Source organism: Brachyhypopomus gauderio, chromosome 5 (genome assembly GCF_052324685.1).
Source record: "Brachyhypopomus gauderio isolate BG-103 chromosome 5, BGAUD_0.2, whole genome shotgun sequence".
NCBI classification, from domain to species: Eukaryota; Metazoa; Chordata; class Actinopteri; order Gymnotiformes; family Hypopomidae; genus Brachyhypopomus; species Brachyhypopomus gauderio.
This window is the reverse complement of record NC_135215.1, coordinates 18,251,638-18,277,894: the sequence shown is the minus strand read 5'-3', so window position 1 is coordinate 18,277,894 and position 26,257 is coordinate 18,251,638. Positions and strand designations below refer to the sequence as shown.

The 26,257-nt window shown below is 43.6% G+C and overlaps 3 protein-coding genes across 5 annotated transcripts in view; 1 reads left to right on the top strand and 2 right to left on the bottom strand.

Moving 5' to 3' along the window:
• lingo4a (leucine rich repeat and Ig domain containing 4a) overlaps window positions 1-14,018 on the bottom strand; it is a 29,943-nt gene extending 15,925 nt beyond the window's left edge. For both annotated transcript variants that reach the window (XM_077006187.1, XM_077006188.1), the window contains exon 1: window positions 13,593-14,018. In XM_077006187.1, the coding sequence (XP_076862302.1) occupies window positions 13,593-13,871 (279 nt within the window). In that variant the 5' untranslated portion in view covers window positions 13,872-14,018. The remainder of the gene's footprint in view (window positions 1-13,592) is intronic.
• A 2,902-nt stretch (window positions 14,019-16,920) lies between these two features.
• ppp2caa (protein phosphatase 2 catalytic subunit alpha a) lies at window positions 16,921-21,630 on the bottom strand. The gene is made up of 7 exons (XM_077006184.1): window positions 21,260-21,630; window positions 19,709-19,918; window positions 19,294-19,467; window positions 18,966-19,055; window positions 18,596-18,757; window positions 18,282-18,400; window positions 16,921-18,120 (listed from the first exon to the last, which is right to left on the bottom strand). Exons 1-7 carry the CDS (start codon window positions 21,359-21,361, stop codon window positions 18,048-18,050), a joined length of 930 nt encoding a protein of 309 aa, XP_076862299.1. The 5' UTR covers window positions 21,362-21,630; the 3' UTR covers window positions 16,921-18,047.
• Window positions 21,631-23,781: 2,151 nt separating this feature from the next.
• Window positions 23,782-26,153, top strand: LOC143514686 (UPF0461 protein C5orf24 homolog). 2 transcript variants are annotated; one of them, XM_077006186.1, is made up of 2 exons: window positions 23,782-23,927; window positions 24,659-26,153. In XM_077006186.1, exon 2 carries the CDS (start codon window positions 24,662-24,664, stop codon window positions 25,262-25,264), a length of 603 nt encoding a protein of 200 aa, XP_076862301.1. In that variant the 5' UTR covers window positions 23,782-23,927; window positions 24,659-24,661; the 3' UTR covers window positions 25,265-26,153. The 2 variants fall into 2 exon arrangements, with proteins under 2 accessions (XP_076862301.1, XP_076862300.1); XM_077006185.1 differs by having other exon boundaries at window positions 23,782-24,017.
• The last annotated feature ends 104 nt before the right edge of the window (window positions 26,154-26,257 follow it).

Sequence of the window (26,257 nt, the reverse complement as noted above, 5' to 3'; positions counted from 1 at the left end):
TAAAAAATAAAATCTTCTTTGATAAAATCAGCATTTCTATTAATTGCAAAAACTTTACAATTGTGATTTATCGAAAAAAATTATATGTCATTTTATGGTTTAATTTCCTGTAGGCCACATGGTAGTAACATATGACCCAGATATTGAATGCCAGAGAATGCACAGTACAGAAGCTCCCAACATTAAGAACTCCACATTTGATCAAAGGCGTAATGGAATCCAAAGGTCAACAACATGCCTGTTTAATATTTTAGTATCTCTGGAGCTCTGTCCGAAATGCTGTATTTCCCTCCTATACAGTATGCCAAAGCAGTACACGATAAAGGGTAGTATGTCCAAATACATAGTATGCATTAAACAGTAAGTGAAAGTATCCGGATGGCTTACTGAATCCATGTCCTATCCCATGATTCAACTGGAGCATTTAACTATGATCATGTGATGTCCTATGTCATATGACACAGATAAAATGGCGGTTGTAGTATATCTGAGGTTGTATGCATACAGCCCAGCTGCCTACTGAAAAAACGTACTGCATTGAAGTCTACCATTTGAATGTTTCCATTTCTGTGTACCTGGGTTTACATTAAGAGCCTGTCACTTTAAGAGAACTCTTGCCTTGCATTATTTTGCTTATGTAGCTACTGGCTACTGGTGCACATTTTACGACAGCACGGGTTCTTTAGGTACGGTAGTTGCTGGTTGTTTTTGATCATCGTAAGCAAGCGCTAATTTTGTCTCGTAAATTTTGCCTTTTTTTTAAGCGAGGATGAGACTTGGATTTCACACTCACACATACAAATCACCGCACACACTTAGACACATTTAGAGAACTTAGTGGGATATAGGCCCACCTAGGACTGATCTTAACTATTATATGAAAGAGAAGATCATTTAATTATATTGTGATTTTTTTCTATTTTATGTACTTTATTTCATCTTGGAGTATTGTTTGTTCCATTTTTCAGATAACTTAATGCACTTACAATATATAAGAAATATATTTAAAATTCAGTGAAAAGTATCAATCTAAAACATTAGGCTTTAAGTATATTGATAATATATAAATTGGTATATTTCACTATACTCAAGTTAAGTCTACTTCAGTGTACAGTGTAAGGTAAATATTTTAATATTTTAATGTAAAATCAATAAGAAAAATGTATGTTTTTTTTAAGTTACTAAACTACAATAAATGTCAATTCAATTATTGGTGCTAATTAGTTTACTAGTACTGAGTACTACTGAGGTATAAATGTACTTGCAATTACAATTTGTAATAAATTGTTTTGTGTTCCTATTTAGAATAGGGTGACCATATTTTCATTTTGGAAAACCAGGACATCTTGGAGCTTGAGGGGGGGGGCACATATACTGTGGCATGCACTTATCCTACGGCCCACATAATCCTACAATAACATATTTACAGTTGGTTTATTAAAAATGCTTTTCAGTAAAAGTCAACAACAACTCCAATAAAAAATGATAGTCCAATGAAGGTAATTTAAAATCCAGGACATTTGCTTAAAAAAAAAAACCCGGGACAGGACGTGAAATATGGACATGTCCCGGGAAATATGGACATTTGGTCACTCTAATTTAGAACAAAAACTAATGTATTAGAAATGTATTTAAGAATGTTAAAGTACATTTTAGAATGTTAAAATATACTGTACTGGGCGTATAGTTCTGATGTCTTAATGCAGTGGTTCCCAAACTTTTTCTGCCGTGCCCCCCTTTAGTAGATGAGAATATTTTTGCGCCCCTCCCCTTGACTAGGGATGTGTTGAAAACTTACAAAAACAATAGGTTCACAACTTTGGTCAAACATGAAAAAAATAAACTGCAAGAAACCTTTTAAATTGTTCAAGAATTCTAAATATAATTTAAAATAAATAAGGAGATGAAATAAGAGAAACAGCAATACATATGCACATGGACGTAATTTTGATTTCAAAAGTGGGGGGACATAGATTCGTCGCTATTTAAATATTTGGTTTTAACTGTAAAAACTGGGGGGGACCAAAGCCGGCTTTTGAAAAAGTGGGGGGGACATGTCCCCCCCGTCCCCCCCCAAAATTACGTCCGTGCATATGCAGCTAGTTTGCAAGCGCAGACATCACGCAGAGCACAAAGCATGTAACGGCCAGAAATATGTGTACTGTCTCTTTAAGGGAGCGAGTTGAGCGCGCGTATGGAATATTGTTGTTTTATTTAGCTATTTTATTTCTGTAAGTAATGCATTAAATGAGCTTTGGACAACTCACCAGTTCATGTATGAACAATGAAGTATTGCTGGAGCCCAGGTTTATTTTGGTAAACCAGCAAATAAATGGACTAAGTGGAATACCACCAGCGCGAGTATTAAGGTTGAACTAACACCAAAAAGCAAGCAATACAAGCATAGAATTAGACTGAATAGATCTGTTTTTATGGATCGGTCACATTGTCCCCGATACCCGATCTAGAATTTTTTCAGATATTAATATCGGAATCGGTGCATCCCTAAATTGACACATGTGCACGTTTTACTTTCAAGCTCCGCGCCGCGCGCCCCCCACTTTGGGAACCACTGTCTTAATGAATGCCAATATATAGCTTGTATATTCAAGCTAATTGCTTGTGTTAGCATATCATGTGCAGTAAATTTAGCTGAGAATCAAATGACATGCTTATTTCTTTCTTGAAAATATTCATGGCGATTCACTGTATTTCATGATGACTAAAAGTGACTGTGAACCATCAATGTGAAGTGTGGACAAAACACCAATGTAGATACATAAAACAGCAGTACCTTTGGCAGATAAAGCCATTATTGCATTATGTAGGCATTATATAGGCATTATCATAGGATTTGTGGTTGAACAACTCCACCCTGGGATTCTATTCAGTTCATTTAACACAGAGATTGGTTCTCCCAAGTGTATTCAAACCCCATTTGAGGGATTCACCCTTAGTTTCACTACATCGCAGCTGAACACAATATGAGGTGGCTGTGGGCTTGCACGTTTAAACACATTTGTGCATTTCAGTAATGTATGTGTTCAAAGACTGTGTTGAAGGTTTTGTGTGGATGAGACAGATCAGCTGCTTTAAAATTTTAGCTTTTAACAGTAAACATTCATCTGTTTCTTTTTTAAAAATTGCTTTGCCTCATGGAAAGTGAATTATCTATCTATTTATCTATCTATCTAGACAGACAGATAGATAGATAGATAGATAGATAGATAGATAGATAGATAGATAGATAGATAGATAGATAGATAGATAGATAGATAAACAAATAAACATTTGATGCATGACCTATAAATATTATAGCATGTGCTATAAAAGGGAACTTTGACATAAAGGTCCCATATTGTGGAAGACAAGACTTTTCTTCACCAGTGGTCCCACAGAACAGTGTGAACACCAAAGTAACTGGACCTGTTCCAGACTAACATGATATTATAGAAAGGCTAGGAGATATAGAAAAGATTTGCATAGACTCCCCAACAACCCAAATATCAGAATCAGATTAACAAAACAGTTACAGTAAATTGCATGATTGGTTAAAAATAATTACTAAAGAATGGAACAGGTTGCATTACAAACACATAACTGTGTGTTTGATTTTAGAAAGCGCCAATTTTACACTTTCAAAAAAAATTTTTTTTTGGCACAAAATGTTAGAGTTACATCACATTGCAAGAAACATTATGTTGGACTGCACATTGCATTGCATTATTGTATATTGTAAAAGCCTTGGATAACAAAGACATAAATAGGAAATTTACCATTCTGTAATGTCCTGCTGTAATCCTGGTTGTGGCGCTGGTTCTTTGGTTTCTTCTGGTCAGGATTGGACAGTGCCGCAAATGCACATGGATGGACCACATTACGCTGATGGACCACGTTACACTGAACAGTTGCCGTTATTTAGTTACTTGAGTGTTTTCACTCCAGTACAACACATGTAGCTGGCGGGGCATAGAGTATCACATTTTGCACGCGACAAACCTAACCTAACCAGAACAGAGGTCATAAATGTTAATAAGTCTTAAAGGTGCAGTACCAAAAACAGTCCTAAAGGATAGAGAAATAGTGGAAAAGGAACACCTAAAATTTATTTAGACTGTTCTTGGTACATGAAAGCACCGCATTCCTTAAAAGACCTCAGGAAAAATAAGACGGAAAAATTGAAAGGTGTACAATATGGGACCAAAAACACTAAACCAGAGGAGTTAAATTATTACCTAACAGAGAAACAGGATTTGTTTGTTTTTCAAGAATTTTTATTTAATTTTTGTATATATTTCACACAAACACACATTAACAAAACAAATGATTAAACAATTTCACCATAATTTATAAATACCTTTTAAAGCCCCATTTAAATAAAAACAACAAGAAATCTTTCAATGACATATTTCACTTTCCAAATGATTGTGTGACATCCAGGAAACTCTACTAAAGTTTCTCACAATTTTTCAAATGCTCCTGCCTGTCACGTTGAGGACCCCGGCCCCTCCCTTTTGGGCGTGTGTTTACGTAGTCTACGTGCATCGTCTGCGTCTGTGGATATTTCGTGGTGATAGCTATGTCATGTGATAATCCGTCTCACCTGTGAATCGTCTCGTAATCACCTGGGGTTAATGTGGTTTGTCTATTTAATGTGCGCTCGCGCAGTGTCCTGTGCTCGTCGTTGTCTAAAGTCTACCCGTTGAGTGCTTGTGTATGTTTCTCGTGCGCTATTGCGCAACTTCAGTGCGACATTAAAGTGACGTTTGCCACTAAAGAACGGATTCTGTGTCTCGTCTGTCTACCGCCGCCCAGCGTCACAGAACGACGAGCCGACCAGAGACACCCATCATGCCGGGCTACAAAAGCAAGCCCAAGAAGGGCAAGAAGCCTAACAAGCGGCATCCCCGCTCTTCGTCTTCTTCCCCACGCCGCGGGGTTTCGCCGACACTGGCGCAGCTCAGGGAGGACCCGGAGTGCGCGTACCTGCTGTGCGCAGCTCGGGAGACCTCCACACCCGAGCTGGCAGAGGAGTATCGCCAGACGGCTGCACGGGTGTGGCGGGAGAGACATCCCTCGCCTGCCCGTGAGCTCTCGCCTATACGGGTCAGCGTCCCCGAGCTCTATGGCGAGACAGGGACGTCACCAGAGGGCGAGCTCGGGGAGGACCCTCCTTGCAGTGAGGAGGAGGGAACACCCCCGCACCGCGACGCCACGCCAACGCCAGGACAGCTGGAACGAGACCCGCAGTGCGCCGCCCTGCTAAAGATGGCTCGGGAGACCTCCAGCCCCGAGTGGGCGGTGGTGTTCCGCCAGGAAGCAGTGAGGGGCTGGCTGGACAGACACATGTCTCCTTCCCACGCCCTCTCGTCTCAGAGGGTAGACGCCTGCACCGTCAGCGCTACCGCGTCAACCCCGGAGGAGGAGTTCGGTGAGGGGGATTCCCCTGGCGAGGGGGAGGAGCAGGAAGAGGTGAAAGCCGCCTACCCTCCGTCGTTCGATGACGCGTCCACCGTGGACTACGGTGGAGAGGGAGCGGACTATCCTCCGTCGTTCGACGACGCGTCCACCGTGGACTACGGTGGAGAGGGAGTGGACTACCCCCCCTCGCTCGACGACGCGTCCACCGTGGACTACGGTGGAGAGGGAGTGGACTACCCCCCCTCGCTCGACGACACGTCCACTGTGGACTACGGTGGAGAGGGAGTGGACTACCCCCCGTCGCTCGACGACGCTTCCACCGTAGACTACGGGGAGGAGGAGGAGGAGGAGTCCGAGGAAGAGGACTATCCCCCTCCGCCCGTAGGTCCCTCTTCCGTCATAGAGGGCAGGGAGGAGGACGACGGTCCTCTGTCCGTGTACTCAGGCGTCTCTGAGTACACGGACAGCGAACTGTGCTCGGAGGAGGAGGACGGTCCACCCTCCTCTGAGTGTTCTGCGGGGACTGTGAAGGGGAGATGGACCCCGTCCGCGGATCGCTCAGGAGGAGAGAGCATGGACTGCTCCCGGGGTGGCAGCCCGGAGCAGCCCATGGAATGGAGCCGTGGCAGCGAGACGGAGGAAATGGAGGTGGACATCCCAGAGGGCCAGCCGAGGGGAGAGTCCGTCCGCCGCGCTGCAAGGGGCGCGTACGTCCGCCGCGCTGCACCCGGTGGAGGGAACGCAGCGAAAGCAGGAGGAGGACTGCCCAATGCAGCACCAGCAGCGCCGGATCTCTCTCCTCTACTCGCGCTCCTCCTGGCACGAAGCCTGGTGCCTGTTTCCTGTTTGTCAGTCCCAATGTTTGTGAGTTTTCCCGTCTGTGTGTCAAATCCCCTTTTCCCGTTTATTCCTCTGTGTGTGAGCGTGCCTGTTTGTGTGTTTGTGAATGTGCCGTTGAATGTGTTTAACGTCTTTTCCCCCGTCTTCCCAGGGAGGGTGTGCTAGGCGATTCGTGATGGACGCTTCGCCAAGGGCAGTCACCTCCCAGACGCAGGACTGAGCGCGTCGGATCCGCCCATCGTCGTGGGTTCGGGGCACTCGGTCCTGTTGGCACCCCGGGACGGGTAGTGCCCTTGGAGGGGGCGTCTGTCACGTTGAGGACCCCGGCCCCTCCCTTTTGGGCGTGTGTTTACGTAGTCTACGTGCATCGTCTGCGTCTGTGGATATTTCGTGGTGATAGCTATGTCATGTGATAATCCGTCTCACCTGTGAATCGTCTCGTAATCACCTGGGGTTAATGTGGTTTGTCTATTTAATGTGCGCTCGCGCAGTGTCCTGTGCTCGTCGTTGTCTAAAGTCTACCCGTTGAGTGCTTGTGTATGTTTCTCGTGCGCTATTGCGCAACTTCAGTGCGACATTAAAGTGACGTTTGCCACTAAAGAACGGATTCTGTGTCTCGTCCATCTACCGCCGCCCAGCGTCACACTGCCCATCTTATAGTTATGTAAGGGCGTACTCACACTAGGCTCTGGCCCGGATCAGTTAACCGTGCTCGGGCCTGCTTGAAGAGGTGGGCCAGGGCACGATTCATGTGGACTCGGGCACGGTTCGCTTCTAGTGTGAGCGCTATCCGTGCCCGGGCCCGCTTGGTGCCTCGTGTGATTGGTTCATTTCGCTGGAACTCAAACATGACGTCAGTGATGCGACGCTCATGTTAAACAGTCATAGCGGCAAAGCGATTAGCAGACAATCGTTATGTTAAATTGATAAATCTGTGCTGCACCGTGTTTCTGCACTCCCAAAACGACTCCAAAAATACAATAAAAAGAGAATCGTGAACTCCATAGTGTTGTGCGAGCGTGCTTTTTTTCCAAATGAAGTCACGTTGTGATGACGTAAGCGTGCTCGGGCCGGGTTGATGAAGCCAGTGTGAGTGCAGGCCAGAGGGGGAGTGGGGAGGGGGGATAACCGGGCCCCAGCACGGAACCAGCAAACCGTGCCTAGTGTGAGTACGCCCTAAGTCAGTTTCTCCAGTGCACACAAGGTGCCACAAAACTCATCCTGGCCAACACATAATTTTGCTTAGTGAGGTGTTTGTTAGTAAGTGATTTCCAGTGTTCTTTTAGGTTTTGGCACTGTTCCTTCTAAACATTTAATACAAGTTAATGGATTTCTGTTAGGCTTCGTTGCATGTCATTTCCCAACTAGTTTCTTGAACATCTAGTGTTCATGCTCTGACTCATCATTGAGGTGTGATAGTGATGGTTGCGATACTACATGCTTATGTTTTGACAGTATGAAATGTTTAAATTGTAAATATTTCTAAGAGTTTTCTTAAGTGAAGTACCATGTATGACAGTCATTCAAATGTAAGAAGATTACCATTTATAGAAATTCCCCCTATTTCCTGCACCTTTGACTACCCTGATTCTTAAACAACCATAGATTGAAAACGGTATAGAAATTTTGGTATGTTGATTGTGCTTATATGGACAATCATCGATACGTGCACCGATACGTCATCCATTGATTCTTTGACTTCATACATTAGTAGGTCATAACTTTTTGGGACAATCATCTGTAACCTTTCTTCTTTATTTAAAAAATATTTGGTGATATTTTATGACATAATCAGCATTTGGTGATATTTCATGCTTGTGTGTTTGATTCCTGACAGTCTTGTCTGCATTCTTGGTGTCATGGCCAGGAGCTCTCCAGGTCTTAACAGCATTTGGAACAAAGCACATCACTGGTGGATTGACCGTTCCAAAATGAAGGATTTAGAAACTATTTGTCACTGGCAATTGTTTTTGTATAGACTCCTTTTGGAAACTCCTTCTAAGTCTAAGTAAAGCATTAAATAAATATATCCAATCTATTCTATCAAAGCCCTGTGTAAAACATTAAATAAATATACCCATTCTATTTTATAAAAATCCTGTCAAGCACGTAGCGATAATACGGCTTTATCTTAAACATCACATTTTGCATGAAGTGTGTTGTGAACTCTGTTTATATTGTGGATTCGTGGCCATTTTGACACAGACCCATTCTTAACACAGCTACATGTTGGATGTAGGGGTCTCATCTTTGTGCAAAGGCTTAGCAAAGTATCCATTTAAGCTTCATGGTCTACGTGAGGAAAACTGCAGGAGGTTAGCAGGGATTCAAGATGAAGGTTATAACTGCCATTCTTAAATAATATGCTCTTACACTAATAATTGCTCTGTCACACTGTATTTTTTTTATTTTCCATGCCAAGTGCTTCCCAGCCTTTTCTCCCATAGATCATAAGAAAATTGCTTCTGCCATATTAAACTTTTTGCAACTTTAAAAGCTTATGATGGGCCATATAAATTGATTAGATTTAACACAAGGGAGGATATCACACACCAGTATTAACACACAGTCCAGCTGGGTCTTGTATTATTTTCATACTTTGAAATCATATTGTTCTATGAATGAATGAGGACAGCTTTACACTATTTGCTGTATGAGTCATATACTGCTTCACGTGGTCATCTATTTCATAACTATGTAATAGCTAACACTGTCAAATGGGTCTCATGAAGAAAAAATATTTTTTACTTAAACTGTTTGATCTTGTATATAACTGGTTTCAGTTTAGTTAACATTTTTTATTCAACTAACATTTCAGCTTTGAATACATGACAAACATAAAGGGGAAGAAATAACAAACTCTGTTAGGAAACAAAATGGCTGATTTTGAGATTTCAGACACTGGATGAGGCCACTCTGCTCTATCTGTATTGGTGATGCCAGACTTGAACACCAATGGTTGGCTGCCCTCAGAGACCAAACAATCACAATTCTTTCCCTCAAATTCAGTTTTCCAGCCCATTCATCCAGGATTCCAGGTAGGTAATTAGGTAGGTAGGTAGGTAGATAACTAGGTAGGTAGGTAATTAGCTTGATACTGTCAGTTAATTCAGTCATGTTTTTTCCTCTGCCAACATTAATTGTTTTTCAATGTTGTAACGTTTGCGACGGGCAGGCATGACGCAAATGCAGAGTATTGTTGTATTTAAAGGGTTTTAATGAAAAGAGAGACAACACGACTAAGGACACGGAAGACAGAGGGAGCTAAGTAAACTAACGGGGAGAGAGCATGAACTAAACGGAAACGTTAAACAACTGGGAACAAGCATACGTAAGAACACACAACTAACAAATTGTAAACACATAGGCAACAATGAACACCGGGGCAACTAGACACAAGAAACGCTAAAGCACAACAGTAGGGTAACCCAAACAGACAGCACGATAAAATCATATAGAAATACCACGAGGGAACATACACTCAGAACACAGGCGTAAAACACTGGGAACAACTAACAAACAGACAGGGAGCGAAGTCAAAGGGAGAACAAGGATAGCGGGAGGAACAGGTCTTTGGAAGAAACGAGAGATAGAAGGAGCGAGGGATTACCGTGCAGGGAATGACCGACACCGGGGTAAAACACGAGGGGGTTTTTATACACGGAAACAGGACGGTAGAACAAGACTCAGGTGTACGAGACTGACGACGGGGCGTGACAGACAGAGGGAGGAACGAATGGGAGCGGGGAGCTAGGTGGGACCAGGGAGGAGGGAGGGGCTGGATGTGACATAACCCCCCCTCAAGGCGTGCAACTCCGGGGCACGCCAACCAGGGAGGACCGGACAGACGGTGGGGACAGAGACACCACGGCACAGAGGGAAACGAGAGGGCGAGGCCGGGGCGGGGACAACAGACACGGGGCAGGACGGACACAATGGCTTGGGCACCGAACGCACGGGAGGACCAGGACAAGGAACGGGGCCAGACGAGACAGGACAGGGGGTCGACACAGGGGGCGAGACCAAGGGGGCTGGACAAGGCGTGGTCAAGGGTACAGGACTGGACACTCGGGAAGGCTGGGACACAGATGCAAACAGACGGAGGACGACGGAGACAGGGACGGGAACAAAGTGGGTGACTACCTGGGGAACAGAGACTGGCACAGGGACATGGAGGACACCACCAAGGACGGACACAGGGACAGGCACGCGGACGCGGACAGACACGCACACAGGAACGGGGACCAACAGGAAGCCAGGGAGGGGACAGGGCAAAAAAGGGAACACAGGTGAGTGTAAAACAGGGTCAACAAGGGTTTCAGTGTCTGAACAGTTCAGCCTGGAGCCAGCCCCAGGCCCACAGGCGGGCAAGGCAGTCACTGGGGGGGCTGGCGTAAGCTGAGGAGTGTCCTGGGGAGCCGGTGGAGTGCCCAGGGGGGCCGGGCGTGCAGCTGGGACATGCGGGGCCCGCTGGCGGGGAGCGGGAACAGGCGGGGCCCGCTGGCGGGCAGCGGGAACAGGCGGGGCCCGCTGGCGGGCAGCGGGAACAGGCGGGGCCCGCTGGCGGGCAGCGGGAACAGGCGGGGCCCGCTGGCGGGCAGCGGGAACAGGCGGGGCCCGCTGGCGGGCAGCGGGAGCAGGCGGGCGCCGCTGGCGGGCAGCGGGAGCAGGCGGGCGCCGCTGGCGGGCAGCGGGAGCAGGCGGGACCAGGGAGGAGGGAGGGGCTGGACGTGACATAGGTTTTTATACACGGAAACACGACGGTAGAACAAGACTCAGGTGTACGAGACTGACGACGGGGCGTGACAGACAGAGGGAGGAACGAATGGGAGCGGGGAGCTAGGCGGGACCAGGGAGGAGGGAGGGGCTGGACGTGACATAGGTCGGTCATTCTGTAACGTTTGCGACGGGCAGGCATGACGCAAATGCAGAGTATTGTTGTATTTAAAGGGTTTTAATGAAAAGAGAGACAACACGACTAAGGACACGGAAGACAGAGGGAGCTAAGTAAACTAACGGGGAGAGAGCATGAACTAAACGGAAACGTTAAACAACTGGGAACAAGCATACGTAAGAACACACAACTAACAAACTGTAAACACATAGGCAACAATGAACACCGGGGCAACTAGACACAAGAAACGCTAAAGCACAACAGTAGGGTAACCCAAACAGACAGCACGATAAAATCATATAGAAATACCACGAGGGAACATACACTCAGAACACAGGCGTAAAACACTGGGAACAACTAACAAACAGACAGGGAGCGAAGTCAAAGGGAGAACAAGGATAGCGGGAGGAACAGGTCTTTGGAAGAAACGAGAGATAGAAGGAGCGAGGGATTACCGTGCAGGGAATGACCGACACCGGGGTAAAACACGAGGGGGTTTTTATACACGGAAACACGACGGTAGAACAAGACTCAGGTGTACGAGACTGACGACGGGGCGTGACAGACAGAGGGAGGAACGAATGGGAGCGGGGAGCTAGGCGGGACCAGGGAGGAGGGAGGGGCTGGACGTGACAAATGTCTTCCACCTGTGAGGCATCAGAGCATGTTGCTTCCTCTCTGACATGCTGCACCCCCAGGCAGGGGCAGAGTTGACCATCTCCCCCAGGCAGGGGCAGAGTTGACCATTTCCCCCAGGCAGGGGCAGAGTTGACCATCTCCCCCAGTCCATCGTCTGTACTGTCCAGTTTGGATCTGAATTCTGCAGGTGAATTTAACACCACCCTAATGCTGCTAGAGGCTTCCGCATCTCACTCTCAATGGAGTGTTTATTTTCTGAGTTCAGGTACAGCGCATTATTATCAACACTCAGCATACAGTCTTAGTAAGGGTACCTCAAAAGATCTTCCTCTGAACAAAAACAGGCCGACACACGAGAAAAGAAGACTGCCCAATGCACACAGAAATAGGCCACATAAAATAAAACGCTGTATGTGGCCAAATAATAAATTCTAAGTCCCCTCTGTCATTCAACTGCTTCATCAGTCTAAGGACAAAGGTCAGGACATGCATATGCAGCTGGTGCGTGTTTGTCTAGGATGGACATACCAAATAATGCAAAGTAGGAGGACAAAGGGAACCACACATGTCCTTCCACTGAGACTGTAACCACTCCAAAGATACTGTGATAAATGGAACATCTTGGGACACACAGTGTGTGTGTGTGGGTGAGGGTCATGCATGAACGAGTTATTTGGATATATCATGGTGTGTGTGTGTGTGTGTGTGTGTGTGTGTGTATGTGTGTGTGTGTGTGTGTGTGTGTATGGGAATGTGTGTTTATGTGATATCAAGAGTAGCGGCTGTACTGTACTGTACTCCCAGAGTAGGGATTGACTCTTTATGGCAGTGTGTATATAAAAAACAATATTTTTTTGTGTGTGTGTGTGTGTGTGTACTCAAGTTCAGTCCATGACACACACTGTAGAGTGTAAACATTAAGAGACCTAGGAGAAGGTTCTATATGTATCTGAACAACAGTGGTTTAACAGTGGTTGGTCACAAATTCTACAGTAAACGTACACACCACTGTACCCACTAGTTCTGCATTAATAACCCACTTACGTTAAAGTATTACACGTATTATTACAAGTATTACACTTACGCGCTTACACGTGCAATTAAATGTCTCGTCCTGCTTACAGATCAAAGTAGCTCATTTTACGTAGTTAATGTCCAAGATTGTAATTTACATTCAGACTGAAGCGTTTGATGGTTACAGCATACACGGGAATGATGTGTGTGTGCAATTACACATTTAAGTAAATATCAAAATTAGCAAAAATCGGACTGGTGGCTTATATTATACACTAATATTGGACATCAAATGTGCCGTTTATATAACTGAGTGTCAGAAGCGGTCACGAACACCGTATGCTTTGAGGGTCAGTGAAATAAAAGTTTAGTCTGTTTTCAAAGTAAAATTAGTTTAGAGGCACATATTCAGGCAAAATACAAAATATTCAAAAGTGGTAACGACACACTTACCTAGTTAAAGGCTACCAGGATAAGATCATCTCATTTGTTATTTTAAGTTACAAAGTGCCGGTTTATGTCATTTTAACCTGCCAGTGCATGCCTTAGGTGGTATATGTATCTATTTAGAACCATGCGACTGACAGCCAAAATGACATTAAAACTCTTAATTAAATGGCACGTGGAACTTTAATGGGAGATCTGAAATCTTATCAGAAGTCAACATTGCTTGTAACGATAAAAAACCGTTGCCACAAATCCGTAGTGCCAGTTCCAAATGTTATTGTGTCATCTCCATTTACCGTGCGAGATTTCAGAAACACGAAAAAGCCGGTACACCTACCTGAGTACGCGGTGGGACGGAGGCAAGAGAACATGGAGATAACGGCGTCAGTGGCGCACTGTGGATAAGAGTGGCGCACACCTTCGCGTCCACGCCACGGAAGTGACTTTTGTTACACGTGAATAATCCAGGATCTGTCACCAACCCCAAGAGCACCACATCGCAGCTAAAGACACATTTGCAGCACTCGGTTTCAGAAAGCACAGAGTATGCCCCCCCCTCTTTTACAGTGTCGAGCATTTGAGAGAAGTCCGCGCCGGCGCTGCGCGCGAGAAACATTTATCTATTTAATGAGCAGGGATGTGGTTTCCCAGCAACAAGGGTCACATTTGTTTGTTTCTTTGTTTTTGCGTGTGGGGTGGGGGGATCTGCTGACGGGCCAGCCAAATTTGAGGGTGTAGGTTAAAAAAATTAAGCACCGCACGTTAGAAGTTACATTTGCGCGCGGGCAATGCGTCCTATCCCACTGTTGTGACAACTCGTGTGTGCAAGAATCTCTGTGTGATTGTCCGACCGGAAAATCAGAGAAAGAAAGGTGTGTGTGTGTATGCGCGAAACTATTTTGCATTTTGACAGCTATCTGAACGCCATTCTCATAAAGAAAGGGGTACTTGAATGTTTCAAGTGCAATGGTTTCAACTTAAAAACCCATGAATGAATGAATATTTGGAGAATCATGTAGACCTCCAGCTGGAGCCCCGGAGAGACCGCAACAGTGAGGTCATATTAACACAGGTCACAGGTCAAAGGTTATTTAGGTAGCTGCCCACGCAGTAGCTCCTTGTGTTGTGGGACTCTGACTCTCCTCATTTTAAAATAAACACACAATGTACAAATAAGATGATATTCCTGGAGAGAAAGTCAGGCAACACATATTCAGATGATCAAGTTTTAGAAATAGTTTTTAAAAAGCCATATTTTAGTTTTAATCAATTTTAGAGAGTGCTCAGAACCTAGAAGGTCCAGGTTACTGTCAGTGCTAACAGCTGATTAAGATGTTATGTTATTCCTCATAATAATATAAGACAGAGAAACGATTCAGACATTCGACTAGAGATAACACGCCCTTGCACACTCCCTGGGCATACGCACAAGTTCTCGCGCAAGTCAAAAATTGCAAGCAGTTGTCATGGTGACGTGATCACTACAGGGGTGAGAGAACGCATGATGGAGTTTTTGAGCCAGTTGGGTGTGAACCCTAAAACCAAAAGTGCGTGATTAGTGCTGCAGACGTCACGCTGGGCTGCAGGTTGAGCAGGTGCACCTGTCTCCTTCATCACAGCATGAACCGGGCAGGTGCAGGTGCTGCAAGGTACCGTCGGCATGGCGCAGGGGCGGAAACAAGCACACGCTCACTGCTCATTGGACAGCTGCAAAGGCCTGTTGGGAAATAGCCCTCTCCACCGAATCCCAAAGATGCGTTACAGGGTTGAGACCTGGAGCTGATGGACACTGGAGCAATGGAACGTCACTCTAGCGCACCTTGTGCTTTGCAGCATGGGGTGGTCATACTGCAAGTGCCCATCAGAGTGTGAATAAACTGGCAAATAAAATTTTTGTCACATGGTACAACTTGCAGTGAAGAAGAATCTGATTTAGTTCATTAAGATTCTTTCAAGGTTAAAATATGTTGTAACACTTCAGGTATTGGCTTGAGACATTAGTGGTGACATTTGTGCATAAAACAATGGCAATCTGTTAAGGAACTTGTATTTTAAAGGAATTTTAAGTGAGCTTTCACTGAAAGAGGTGGAGTGCTGTATGGTTTGACCAGCACAGTGGACTGAAGTGACAGGTCTTTGCTTCTAAGACTTTCTGTCTGTTTCTCTGCTCTGGGTTATGTGTGCTGACAGTGTATGTCTCACTGGTCATTAATCTTGTCTGAGTGTGTGAGTTTCTGTTCTTGGTCATATATTTTGTCTGTGTATTCTTCTGTTCCTGGTCACATATCTTATCTGTGTGTGTGTTTCTCTGTTCTTGGTCATGTATCTTGTCTGTTTCTCTATTCTTGGCCATGCCTCCTGTCGGAGTGTGTATGTGTGTGTGTTCCACTGTTCTTGGTCACGTCTCCTGTCTGAGTATATGTATATGTGTAGTCCTCTGTTCTTGGTCATGTCTCCTGTGTGTGTGTGTGTTCCTCTATTCTTGATCATGTCTCCTGTCTGAGTGAGTGTGTACACATGAGGATAGTATTTCTGCGCATGATCTCCACAATCTGAAGCTGTTGGTTGTTGTTGCTCTATGAAGCATCCTAACTTTAAATAATTTAGAAAATACTATTAATAATTGAAAACAAACACAATACAGATATGAAATTTTAAGTTATAACTGTGCTTGTGCTGATTACATTTTTCAGTAAACAACCAGCTAACTGGCCTGCAAATATAACTTTATATATTTAAAGCAGCTTTATTTAACTCGTGTTGAGTTAACAAATAACGGTGCTTAGACAGCTGAGATAACATTAGTTTACAAACTTTACGTACCTTAAGAGTTTTCAGGACTGAGAAATCCAGCACTAGACCTACAAAATACAATGTTGTACACAATGTGTGTTATTAATGTGTGCGAGTGTGTGTGTGTGAGTGCAAGTATGGATTTAGTAATGCTACATGAGGTTATTGGTGCTCAAATAAGTGAACAGAAAACACCCCCCCCACTGCCTTTCTCTTCCACCCACACACAAGGTCAGTTCAGCCATCTGGAAGATTCTCTTACCCTCCTCAGGTATCTTTTTCCCCCTTAGTAGAGGGCACCATGTAACACAATACACTCGTACTGGCCTGTTCACATTATGCCATAACATTGTGGATGTTTCTAACTTCACCAGTAAATATTTTTACTGTGCAGTCTGATCATTTGTATTGTTCTCTGATCATTTGCCAATTCACTTCTTCCTCCAATTGCTGACTCAGTCTCTCTCCATCTGTTCCTGGTTTGTCGTGCTGGTCTATACTGTATAGCGTACCCTGCGCGCGTGTGTGTGTGAGATTGTGATACTGTTGTCATGCCGTCAGATCCGGCCACTGCTCTTGTGGCTGCATTATGTTGCAGGTGTAAGGGTTACCTCCATCCCTGTCGAGTATGGGCTCCCTTACTCGGGTTTAGCTACGAATACCAAAAAGTCACAAACCTGCAGCTCTGATCGATGGAATACCAGCAATATCTGTAAAAACGAATATAATAAACGATATCTGTAAATACTAAATTTGTCCGGTGACGCCGAATTATTTATTTTATTTTAAATAACAGGCCAAACCCGAGAACATTAAAAAAGATGCATGTTTTTGCAGTTGCAGTGAAGGGTCATGAAAACAGCTGATCAAACTGAGGGAAAATGGTACAGAAACTTTAATCCAACACTGATAAGCCTGACTCACTCCAACATGACAAGATTTCAGAAATGCATTTAACTTGAGCAAATGCACCAAGGTTTGCCCCAAGGGCAATGCAGGCATCTGTGTCTCTTGTATAACACAGTAAGATAATGTGAGATTATAAAAATGTGTTATTTTAACAAGGCCTTTAGTCTGCAACTATCTACCCATAAATAAAATACTGCCATCTACTGGACAGAAAATGAAATTATCAGTCTGTAGCGTTTCGGTGAAATGAACACAAAAGGTTTGAGCAGTTACAGTGAGAAATTAACAAGGCAATTTTTCTCAATCACAACCTACACGTAAAATATACATACATGCACACATCCACTGTCAGTAACAGATTTCTTGCAGTCTTACAGAAAAAAATCTTTGAGCCTAAGCCTTAGAAACATGGATTACATTGTTCATACAATAGCAAAAAGGAGTCGACCTTACAGCTTCCGTCAACTGGAAAAAAAATTAAGTGCTTGGATTTACAAATGGCAGGAAAAAAATAATAAAACAAATCAAAATCAGTTGTAGATATTCTGTAGATATTCTACAATCTAATAACACTGGTAAAAGACTGTACCATAAAGTGCAGTGTAAAACCTTTCAGTTTCAGATTTCCTGTTATAAAACACGAATCATTCGTCTGGAGTCAGGGACAGCCTGGTTTAAACAGGGATGAAGCTATACCTGGTGTTATTTTTATTCACTGTAAAGTCAACATGGTCCAGCCAAGAGTGCCTATTGCTCTGCACATAAGCTGAAATATAAAAGATGCTGAAAAGCAATACAGGGAAACCAATGAAGCCACAAGAAGAGGAAGGATGTGTTTAGTCACTATACGGGGAGGCAACAAACACAAGCAAAAACATCAACATCCCATCTGTTTGGCTGGGGGGTTTTCACTGTAGGATCTCTCATTGCTTTTATGCTGATGGAAACATTTTGGTCCAAGAAGAAATTCAGGAATTCTATTACCAGTTAGAGAAATGGGATAAGCTATCTTTGTCCTCCTCCTGATGGTGTGGGTGGAGTCCATGAGGTGGACGGTGTCGTGGACAGGACTTCACCAGGCTCTGGAGCTTTACAGGAAGTAGTCGGGCGTGCGGCGGGTCACGTGGGGCTCTCCCCGTCGTGGTGCAGGGTCAAACTGCAAACTGGAGACACAAGAGCACACTCCACTTACAGGTGTGTTCCCACAGAGCAACAGCAGAGTACCCACAGGTTACTGCTAGTGATGGGTCTCTGTTCAAGATGAGCTCTTTCCATGGATCTGCTAAAGATGTCTAGGACCTCGGGGTGCTTTTGAATCACTCACAATGAGTACTTCAGCGTGTCGTCAAGTTCCATGATGGCAGCCTGGTTACCACAGCGATAACAGTAATTTGGAGCGCTGAAGATCGTAACCACGTTCCGCTCGTGACACCAGTTGTAACCCTGCGAAGAGTGCGAGAACAAACATGACACGACATCATCATAATCATCATCATCATCTCAGATTAAACGAATGTGCTGCCATGAGATTTCAGTGCTCCTTCCTTTAAAACTGGACGTGCAAGTCAACAGGTAAAACTCTGGGACCAAAAGCCCAAATGCTGGTTAATATTTTTGTTCAGTGACTTGTTGTGTTACCTCCATGACTAACTGGTGGGCTCTGGAGACGAGCGTCAGACAGTTGGCGTGATTGAAGGTTTCTGAGATGTCCTGGCCGAATGTGTAGCCAGCTCCTCGGGGAGAAATACCCCAGCCTCCACGGTCATCTGGGTCGGACCACAGCAGGTCACACATGGGACCCTGGCAGATACAACAAGATGCTAGCATTAATATTAGTTACCTATGATGGAACAAAAAAACTTAATAATCTTAATCTCACAATTATCAACTCTGATGTACTTGAGATGAAATGTCTAAAGAAATTGCAATATTTTAGTTGAAATTAACCTGTAAATGTATTACACAACACTACAGCTCTGTGGTGGTGGCAAACAGTGAGGACGCAGACCTCATGTGGAACCTCCTGAATACGGTCCAGAGCTCGGATATGATCCAGAGTATCAATCGATGGAGACAGCCCTCCATGGAGACAGAAGATCTGTAGAACCACAGGTGGAGGACCAATTTACTTTTAGTCTGGCATTCTAATATAGCACCAGTCTTCACACACACAGACCTCAAACACATTTATTTTCCAGAGGCATTATGAATTCAACTCAAGCCATGGAGGGTTAATGTTGATAACAGTGGCAACCTGCTGGTCGAGGGCATGATCTGGCAACCCTGTTTACTAGTCGAGTACCTTAACTGATGAATTACAGACATGATGTTCTTACCTGTGTGTCTACCAAGGCTGTAAGGGGAAGGTAGTCAAAAAGATCTGTGAAATATTTCCAGACGTTTGCATTGCCGTATTTTCTCAGACACTCGTCATAGAAGCCGTACACTTGTGTGATCTGCCGGCTCTCGTGGTTTCCTCTCAGGATAGTAATTCTCTCTCGATAACGAACCTGAGGAATAACAATAAAACAGTTGAAAGATAACAGAAAGAAATGTGCCATTTATAATGACCCAAAATACAACTGATTTACTTATATGCTTGGGATGGTGATCTCAATTATAAATCTAGATGGTCAAGAAAGGAAATAATATAAGGGTTTGTAAGTATATTTGTGTGCATATTTATTCACACACAAACACACACACAGGGAGAGAGGAAATATTTTTTGTTGTCGTTTTGTTTTTTCTTACCTTTAGAGACACGAGCAGTGTGACGGTCTCTACAGAATAATAGCCTCGGTCCACATAGTCACCCATGAAGAGATAGTTTGTGTCCGGTGATTTTCCACCAATCTTAAAGAGCTCCATGAGGTCGTGGAACTGCCCGTGCACATCTCCACACACTGTAACCGGACAACGCACCTCCTGAACGTTGGACTCCTTCGATAAAATCTCCTTAGCCTGAAAAAGCAAGCAGAGTGTTACGACAATTACAAGAACCACAGACATATCGCCTAAAGATTTATTTACAGAAATAAATGAATGTGTTTTTTTTTTACTTTTCGTTTAACTGTTGTCTGTTAATAATGGTTGTTTCAACAACTCAGAAATGGCCACAGTGAATGAACCACATCACAATTCAACTGTACACTGGCGTCACATTGGAGCGGTTGTGCAATGAACTTTCTAAAGAGCTGAGTAATAGGTTCAGACACATTGCGCTTATGCTAATTGTTTTGTTGTGAACGCAAGATTGTGAACGTGGTCAAGGGCATGAATATGATCTCAATGGTCATTTTGTTAAAAGCAGGATAAATGCTTAAAGCCTTTATCAGGTCACACTTTGCTGAGAGTGTCAAAGGGGAACTGACATGCTCGACATTTCAGCACTCAGGAATGTAGGTCACCATGTAACGTGACACATGAACACTGCTTTACAAATCCTGGCGTGGTTTTATTTGTGACACATGCAAAATCATTCTGCAATTAAACCATCGACTATCACACTGGCTGTCAACTGAAGACGTGCACACACAACACAGACAGGTAATGGCCAGGATGTCTGCTCCCACACCAGGAATGCCACCGAAATCATAGTTCAGGAGTCTGCCATCTTATTATACGTGCGATTGAGAGAACCATCTGAGCACCCAGAGCTGCCACACGTGTGTAAGGGGTCAGGACGACACTTGTGGCCGTGCAGCTGCACGTCTCCATCCTGCAGGCCGATAGTTCCGGTACCCAGAACACTTTCTTCCTCCGTTACTTTTGTCACATACAAGCACCATCTTCCACTAAACCATCTTCGATTTGCAAAACGCATTATTTAGACTAATCTTTCGATTTCGTGCGTGTGTGTGTGTGTGTGTGTGTTTAACCTCAACATGTCTACAAATCACGTAGATCCCTGATCACCTCGGAGCAACCTGCTCAACACTACTGCTGCCACAGCTGCCATGGCGAGTGTCGTGATGTACAGATGAAACGTTATTCTCGGAATATCTGCCTGACAACGAACAACACTACCCCGGGCAGCCCGGGCGAGCTTCGGCCGCTAACTGCACTGCACTGCCACCCAACGTCTCGCCCCCGAGCGCGACTGACGGCCAATAATAACAGAAATCACCGCCGCCATCTTCACACAAGCGGCCCGTCGCAGGGGCGCGTTTCAACCGTAGCTTAGCCTCGCCGGCTAGTGGGAGTCAGTGGTCTGTCGGTGTTTCTGACCAACTCGCCACATAAAACTGGTCGGGAAACACTTGTGGGGACTCAATATGGACACGAAAGTTGAGGAAAACTTACTTTCTCGCATAAAATTTTGACTTGGTTTTCCGACAGCTGTTTGCATTCGTTGAGCTGCTCAATCCACTGATCCAGCTCCTTCGTGAACAGCTTCTCGTCCATCTTGTCCGCTGAGGCGAAAACGGAAACCGTGGAAACAGATTTATTCAGACAACTTGCTTAACTGGCTCTCGTGTCGTAAGAAAAACAGGTTCAAAGATATGGAGCAGTTCAACAGATACTCGCAAAAATGACCCGAAATATGTGAATATCTTGCGCCAAAAAAAACAAAACAAACGAGATTGTTCCGTTGTGAAGAAGTAAACGGGTCGCACGCGGCCTGCTCGGTCCCGTCTCGGTTCTCTCCGCCAGACAGCGCCTGCTGCACGCGCGCGGAGAAGAATCCGGGCAGCGTTCACAGCGCAAATGTTTTGACTAGTTGTACATTGTTCTCTAGTGAGTTCAACGCTGCCATCAATTGAAATTCAGCAATCTTAATTTATATATATATATATATATATATATATATATATATATATATATATATATATATATATATATATATATATATATATATATGAATGTAAATAATAAACGTAAATGTAAAATGTAAATGAAATATCGTCAAGTTTGTTTTGACCCCGTTTGACGTCCGTTGACATGGGCACAATAGTCAATAATTATTATTATTATTATTATTTTTATTATTAATAATAATAGTAATAATAGTCATAATAAATAAGGTCTGCATTGTATCGTCTTCTTGTCTAATTTGCCTTAAGGGCTACGTTGCAACATTCAAACATTAATAGCTAATCGTTGTACACTATGATTTATCGTAGAATTTATACGAAAATCCCAAGATCTTCTTTTGCTTCAATCGCAAATCAATGGTTTAAAATACATTCATATATATATATATATATATATATATATATATATATATATATATATATATATAGTTTATCAAAGCATCGCAAGTTTATCACAAGTTTTCAGAATAGCTTGCGCCCGGTCTGATTGAACGTACCTCGGGTGCTGCAAAAGAAGGCGTTTCTGTTAGAACATGCGGGGGAGGCGGGGCGTGTTGCTGCCTGTTGGGCCTAATAATAGTTCAGACCACGTTCAGACTAAATCTGTAATAATGTATCGAACAAACTCAGCATAAATGATTATAATCAGATAACAATTCTCATGCAGAAAAAAACGATAAACCAGAAATTAATAGAAAGTCTAAGACAGGATTATATATTTATATATAAATAAACACACACACGGACACAAATTGGTTTCTTCTATTAAGACGTTTTCCTTGCAGCTGATAACGGACCTGTCTGAAACATCCTGTTTCTCTGTTTTTAGCTATCTGTCTGGAATTACTGTGGATATGTGTGTAACTCCTGACTGTGATCTGTAAATGGCGCTGTCTACAAGTTACTATCTGGATTGCTCATTTTTGTATATATATTTTATTTACATGTATAAATAATCTTGGCTCATTCATCCAGTGGGTGATCATATCTTTTTACCTCACACCAGGCCCTTCTACCAGAGGCCTGATAGTTTCAAATTATAAAGCATTATTTTCATTGTGTGCTCTTCTAGACTGAGACTGAGGTTGTAATTCCTGGGCTCTGTTGGAGACACTCTTCCAGGTTTAGAGTCCAACTACAACTACTCTTATCGCCACTCTGACAACCTTGGAGTTAACCTTCCACGTTCTCATTCTCTCTGTGTTTCAGTCCCTGGGATTTTTCCAACTTCTCATATTCCTCCAAACATCCTCTGGAAGCTTCCATCACTCTGAACGGCCTCATCCTTTACCACTGCGATTTTCTGCATCTTGTCCACAGTGTCTGGTGTATATAAACCTACCTTGAGTAAATTCATCCTACCTTGAGTAAATTCATCCTACCTTGAGGGTAGTTTTCAGGTAAGTCTTAACCTTCCTAAGCCCCTGCAGTACCGACATCATTTTCAGTCTCAGTCCATTAGTATGTTTGCTTGTTTATTAAAATGATCATCCCAAAAATTAAAGCCTCATTGTTTCATATTTATTAAGTATTTAACTGTACAAAACTTTCTCTTATCATCAACACTTACTTACTAGACATTTGACAGCTTCAGTGCTGGATCAGGGCTTTTAGTGTTAAATATGATCACTCTTCCATAGCTGCATAATGTAAGAAATATTTGCGCGTTCTAAATTACATGGTTATTGAAATTAATTGAAACTATTTCCTTAAACAACACATAAAGCTATTCACCCTCAGATATATAGTAAATATTTTATCTCACTCCAAGTGTTTTCAGTTATTGAATCAGAGTAGTCACACACTACAGGTTATCTCACAAAGAAAAAAATATGTAGCTATAATCAGTAGACGACCATTGGCTATTTTGCGTACTCCAATTTTTTTGGAGGGCGATTCTCTCAATGGCATGTATGCATTTTGATTTGGGGTTCATGAGCTTATAAGAATCCACAAGAACAGTAGAATTTCCTTTCAGTGCTCGGCGCATGCGTATTGAACCGTCTTTCAATATTGTAATTTTTTTTAACGAAAATGGCTGCCTCACAGATTTAAGCTTCAACGCTCCAGGAAAAATACCTATTCCGGACACCGCAATATTTTCAATCCACAAATAAGAAACAACTGTAAGCGTTCCTGGATGTTTAGATTTTGAGGTAAATAGAGTTATGCTTTGGTTTCAAGGATGGAAGATATATCTGTTTCATATTTAACCCTTTGCACCCCAAGACCCACGTACAAATGAGGTAAAGTAACGATTTTATTCGTTGTAATTCGCATCTTGAGTGACATGGTTTTTTAAAATAATGTCCATATGTTCTTAATATTTGTTTTGTTAGTATAAGTCGAAACAATAAATCGTTCAAATCTTTATATGGAGGTAGACAAGAAAAGCACTAAATGACAGAACACATCGACGTGGTTGCGTAGGAAATCTTTTGTCGGTCTTTTTACGTTTTGCGTTAAGTGCATGTGTCTATTTCAACTTATAATACAGTGTGGCCTGCTGCAAGCTTATTCTTCGCCACAGTTTGCATTTACCATGATGCGTTACCCCTCCCTCTGCCTGCGTTACGTATTTGTGTAGGCTATTTGCGTAGACTGTGTATTTCTCTATGCTTTACGCATCCAGCGAACCAAAAAGAACACAAACGAACTATTAGTGCAGCGTAACACGATTAAAGTCTTGAACAGACTTCACGTGTGCACTGATGTCACCAAGCACTAAGTAACGAATGTTTAAGAATTGTAAGAAATATGTTTAGAATGTTTAAATTATAACTTTAATTATATAACTTTCTCAGTTTCCTAACACTGACATCTTTGTTTTATGTTTATGCTAAGCTCTAGTGCTGACTCCTTCTCCACCTGTATTTTATCCTTGCAGAAGATGATGCATCAGGTAGCCAATAACAATAACGACTATGTCTTGGGTGGCCTACCTGAAGATGGCCAACACCCAGGCACTCATTTTGAGTTATGCTCCTCACAGTCCAGCAAATTTTACCCATCTGCCCCACCTCCCCCATTGCAGCTACCCCTGCCCAACTTGCCCCCTCTGCCACAGGCCATGATCAAACCCATGTCGTGCCAGATGCAAGACTCCCAGAATGAGTTCCACCCCCAGCCTGTGCGGATGAGAGGCACTGAGGCCCCGGAGGGCTCCAAGAAGAAGAAAGGGCTGGGTAAGACGGGAAGACGAGGGAGACCAGCAGGAACAACCAAGTCTGCCGGGTATAGGACGAGCACAGGCAGACCGCCGGGCACCACGCGGGCGGCCGGGTTCAAAACCAGCCCGGGGAGGCCTCTAGGGACGACTAAAGCAGCGGGGTACAAGGTGAGCCCCGGTCGCCCCCCGGGCAGCATCAAGACCCTGGCGAAGCTCAACAAGCTGGACTATAGCACATGCAATGGCGCACCATTCCCGTACTCTCTGATGCAGAAGCGGGCGTTGTGCGAAGCCGCGGTCAAAGAGAAAAACAGCAGCGAGTGAGGGCTGGCTGTCCTATTTATCATGAGGGGGCGGGGACAGAGAGGAGGCGGGGACAGAAAGGGGACATGTCCAGGATCTACCGTACGTTTGCAGCAAGAGGATGCCGCAAATCAACATTTGCATCAAGGCAGGACTTGTTTGGGGGGGGGGGGGGGGTTGGGGGTTAAGGGGTCAGTGAGAATTTTGATACTTAGGCTTAACACTTACTATGTATGCGAAAGTGTTACATTGTTATGATCATTTTGTGTATCTATCCAAAGAGCATTATCAGTCACTCTCTTTTAAAGGAACAATAAGTAGATCTCCATTACAATGTTAATAAATATTAACTAATAATTAAAAAAGCTTACTCAATGGTAGTATGTGTGGAATGTTACACAGTGATTAGAAGTACACTCTCATAGCAGGTCTTGACGAGAGGAAATGCCTTTTTTTAAAATTCCTGTTCCAGTGTCATGAAATGTGTGACCTGCAGAGAGCCTACAGTAATGTGACTGACAGATTCCCCAGACCACTGCTTATTGGTCCTTTACACAGATGTTAACTTACTGTACAGAAGTGCATGATGCTTGTCTTGTGAAACACCACATTATCCAAGCCGACATTATAGAAATTTCGGCCAATAGTCTAAACACAAGTCAATCAAAAAAGAAAAAAAAATGCTTTGTGTTGTTTCTAATCTTTGTTACTTTTGATAATGTGACTGTTTGGGGTCATTGCTATGCTGTAGCTATGACTGATTTCATCCTGAACTTAAAATGGTAATGAATCAATAACCACAGACATATTTCTTTTTTTTCTAATGTGTGTATGTAAGTGTTATGCTTGTATTGTCTTTGGTATTACGTATCTTTTATTTGTATTTATGAAAACCGTGATGCCCTCTTGAGCTAGTGTTGAGTGGTTTTTGAATAATATCCGAATCTCTTTTTTGTGATGAGATTTAAAAATAATATCAATGTAACGCTTTAAGACCTATTTTGTAAATGTACC

Bases quoted from the DNA above. Each gene is read 5' to 3' on its own strand.
- ppp2caa (XM_077006184.1), bottom strand. From the start codon at position 21,361: ATGGACGAGAAGCTGTTCACGAAGGAGCTGGATCAGTGGATTGAGCAG. The intron at 19,919-21,259 runs GTAAGTTTTCCT...TTGCTTTTTCAG, and splicing joins TCAAAATTTTATGCGAGAAA to GCTAAGGAGATTTTATCGAA. The intron at 18,401-18,595 runs GTAACACAACAA...CACTCTTCGCAG, and splicing joins CCCACCAGTTAGTCATGGAG to GGTTACAACTGGTGTCACGA.
- LOC143514686 (XM_077006186.1), top strand. From the start codon at position 24,662: ATGATGCATCAGGTAGCCAATAACAATAACGACTATGTCTTGGGTGGC.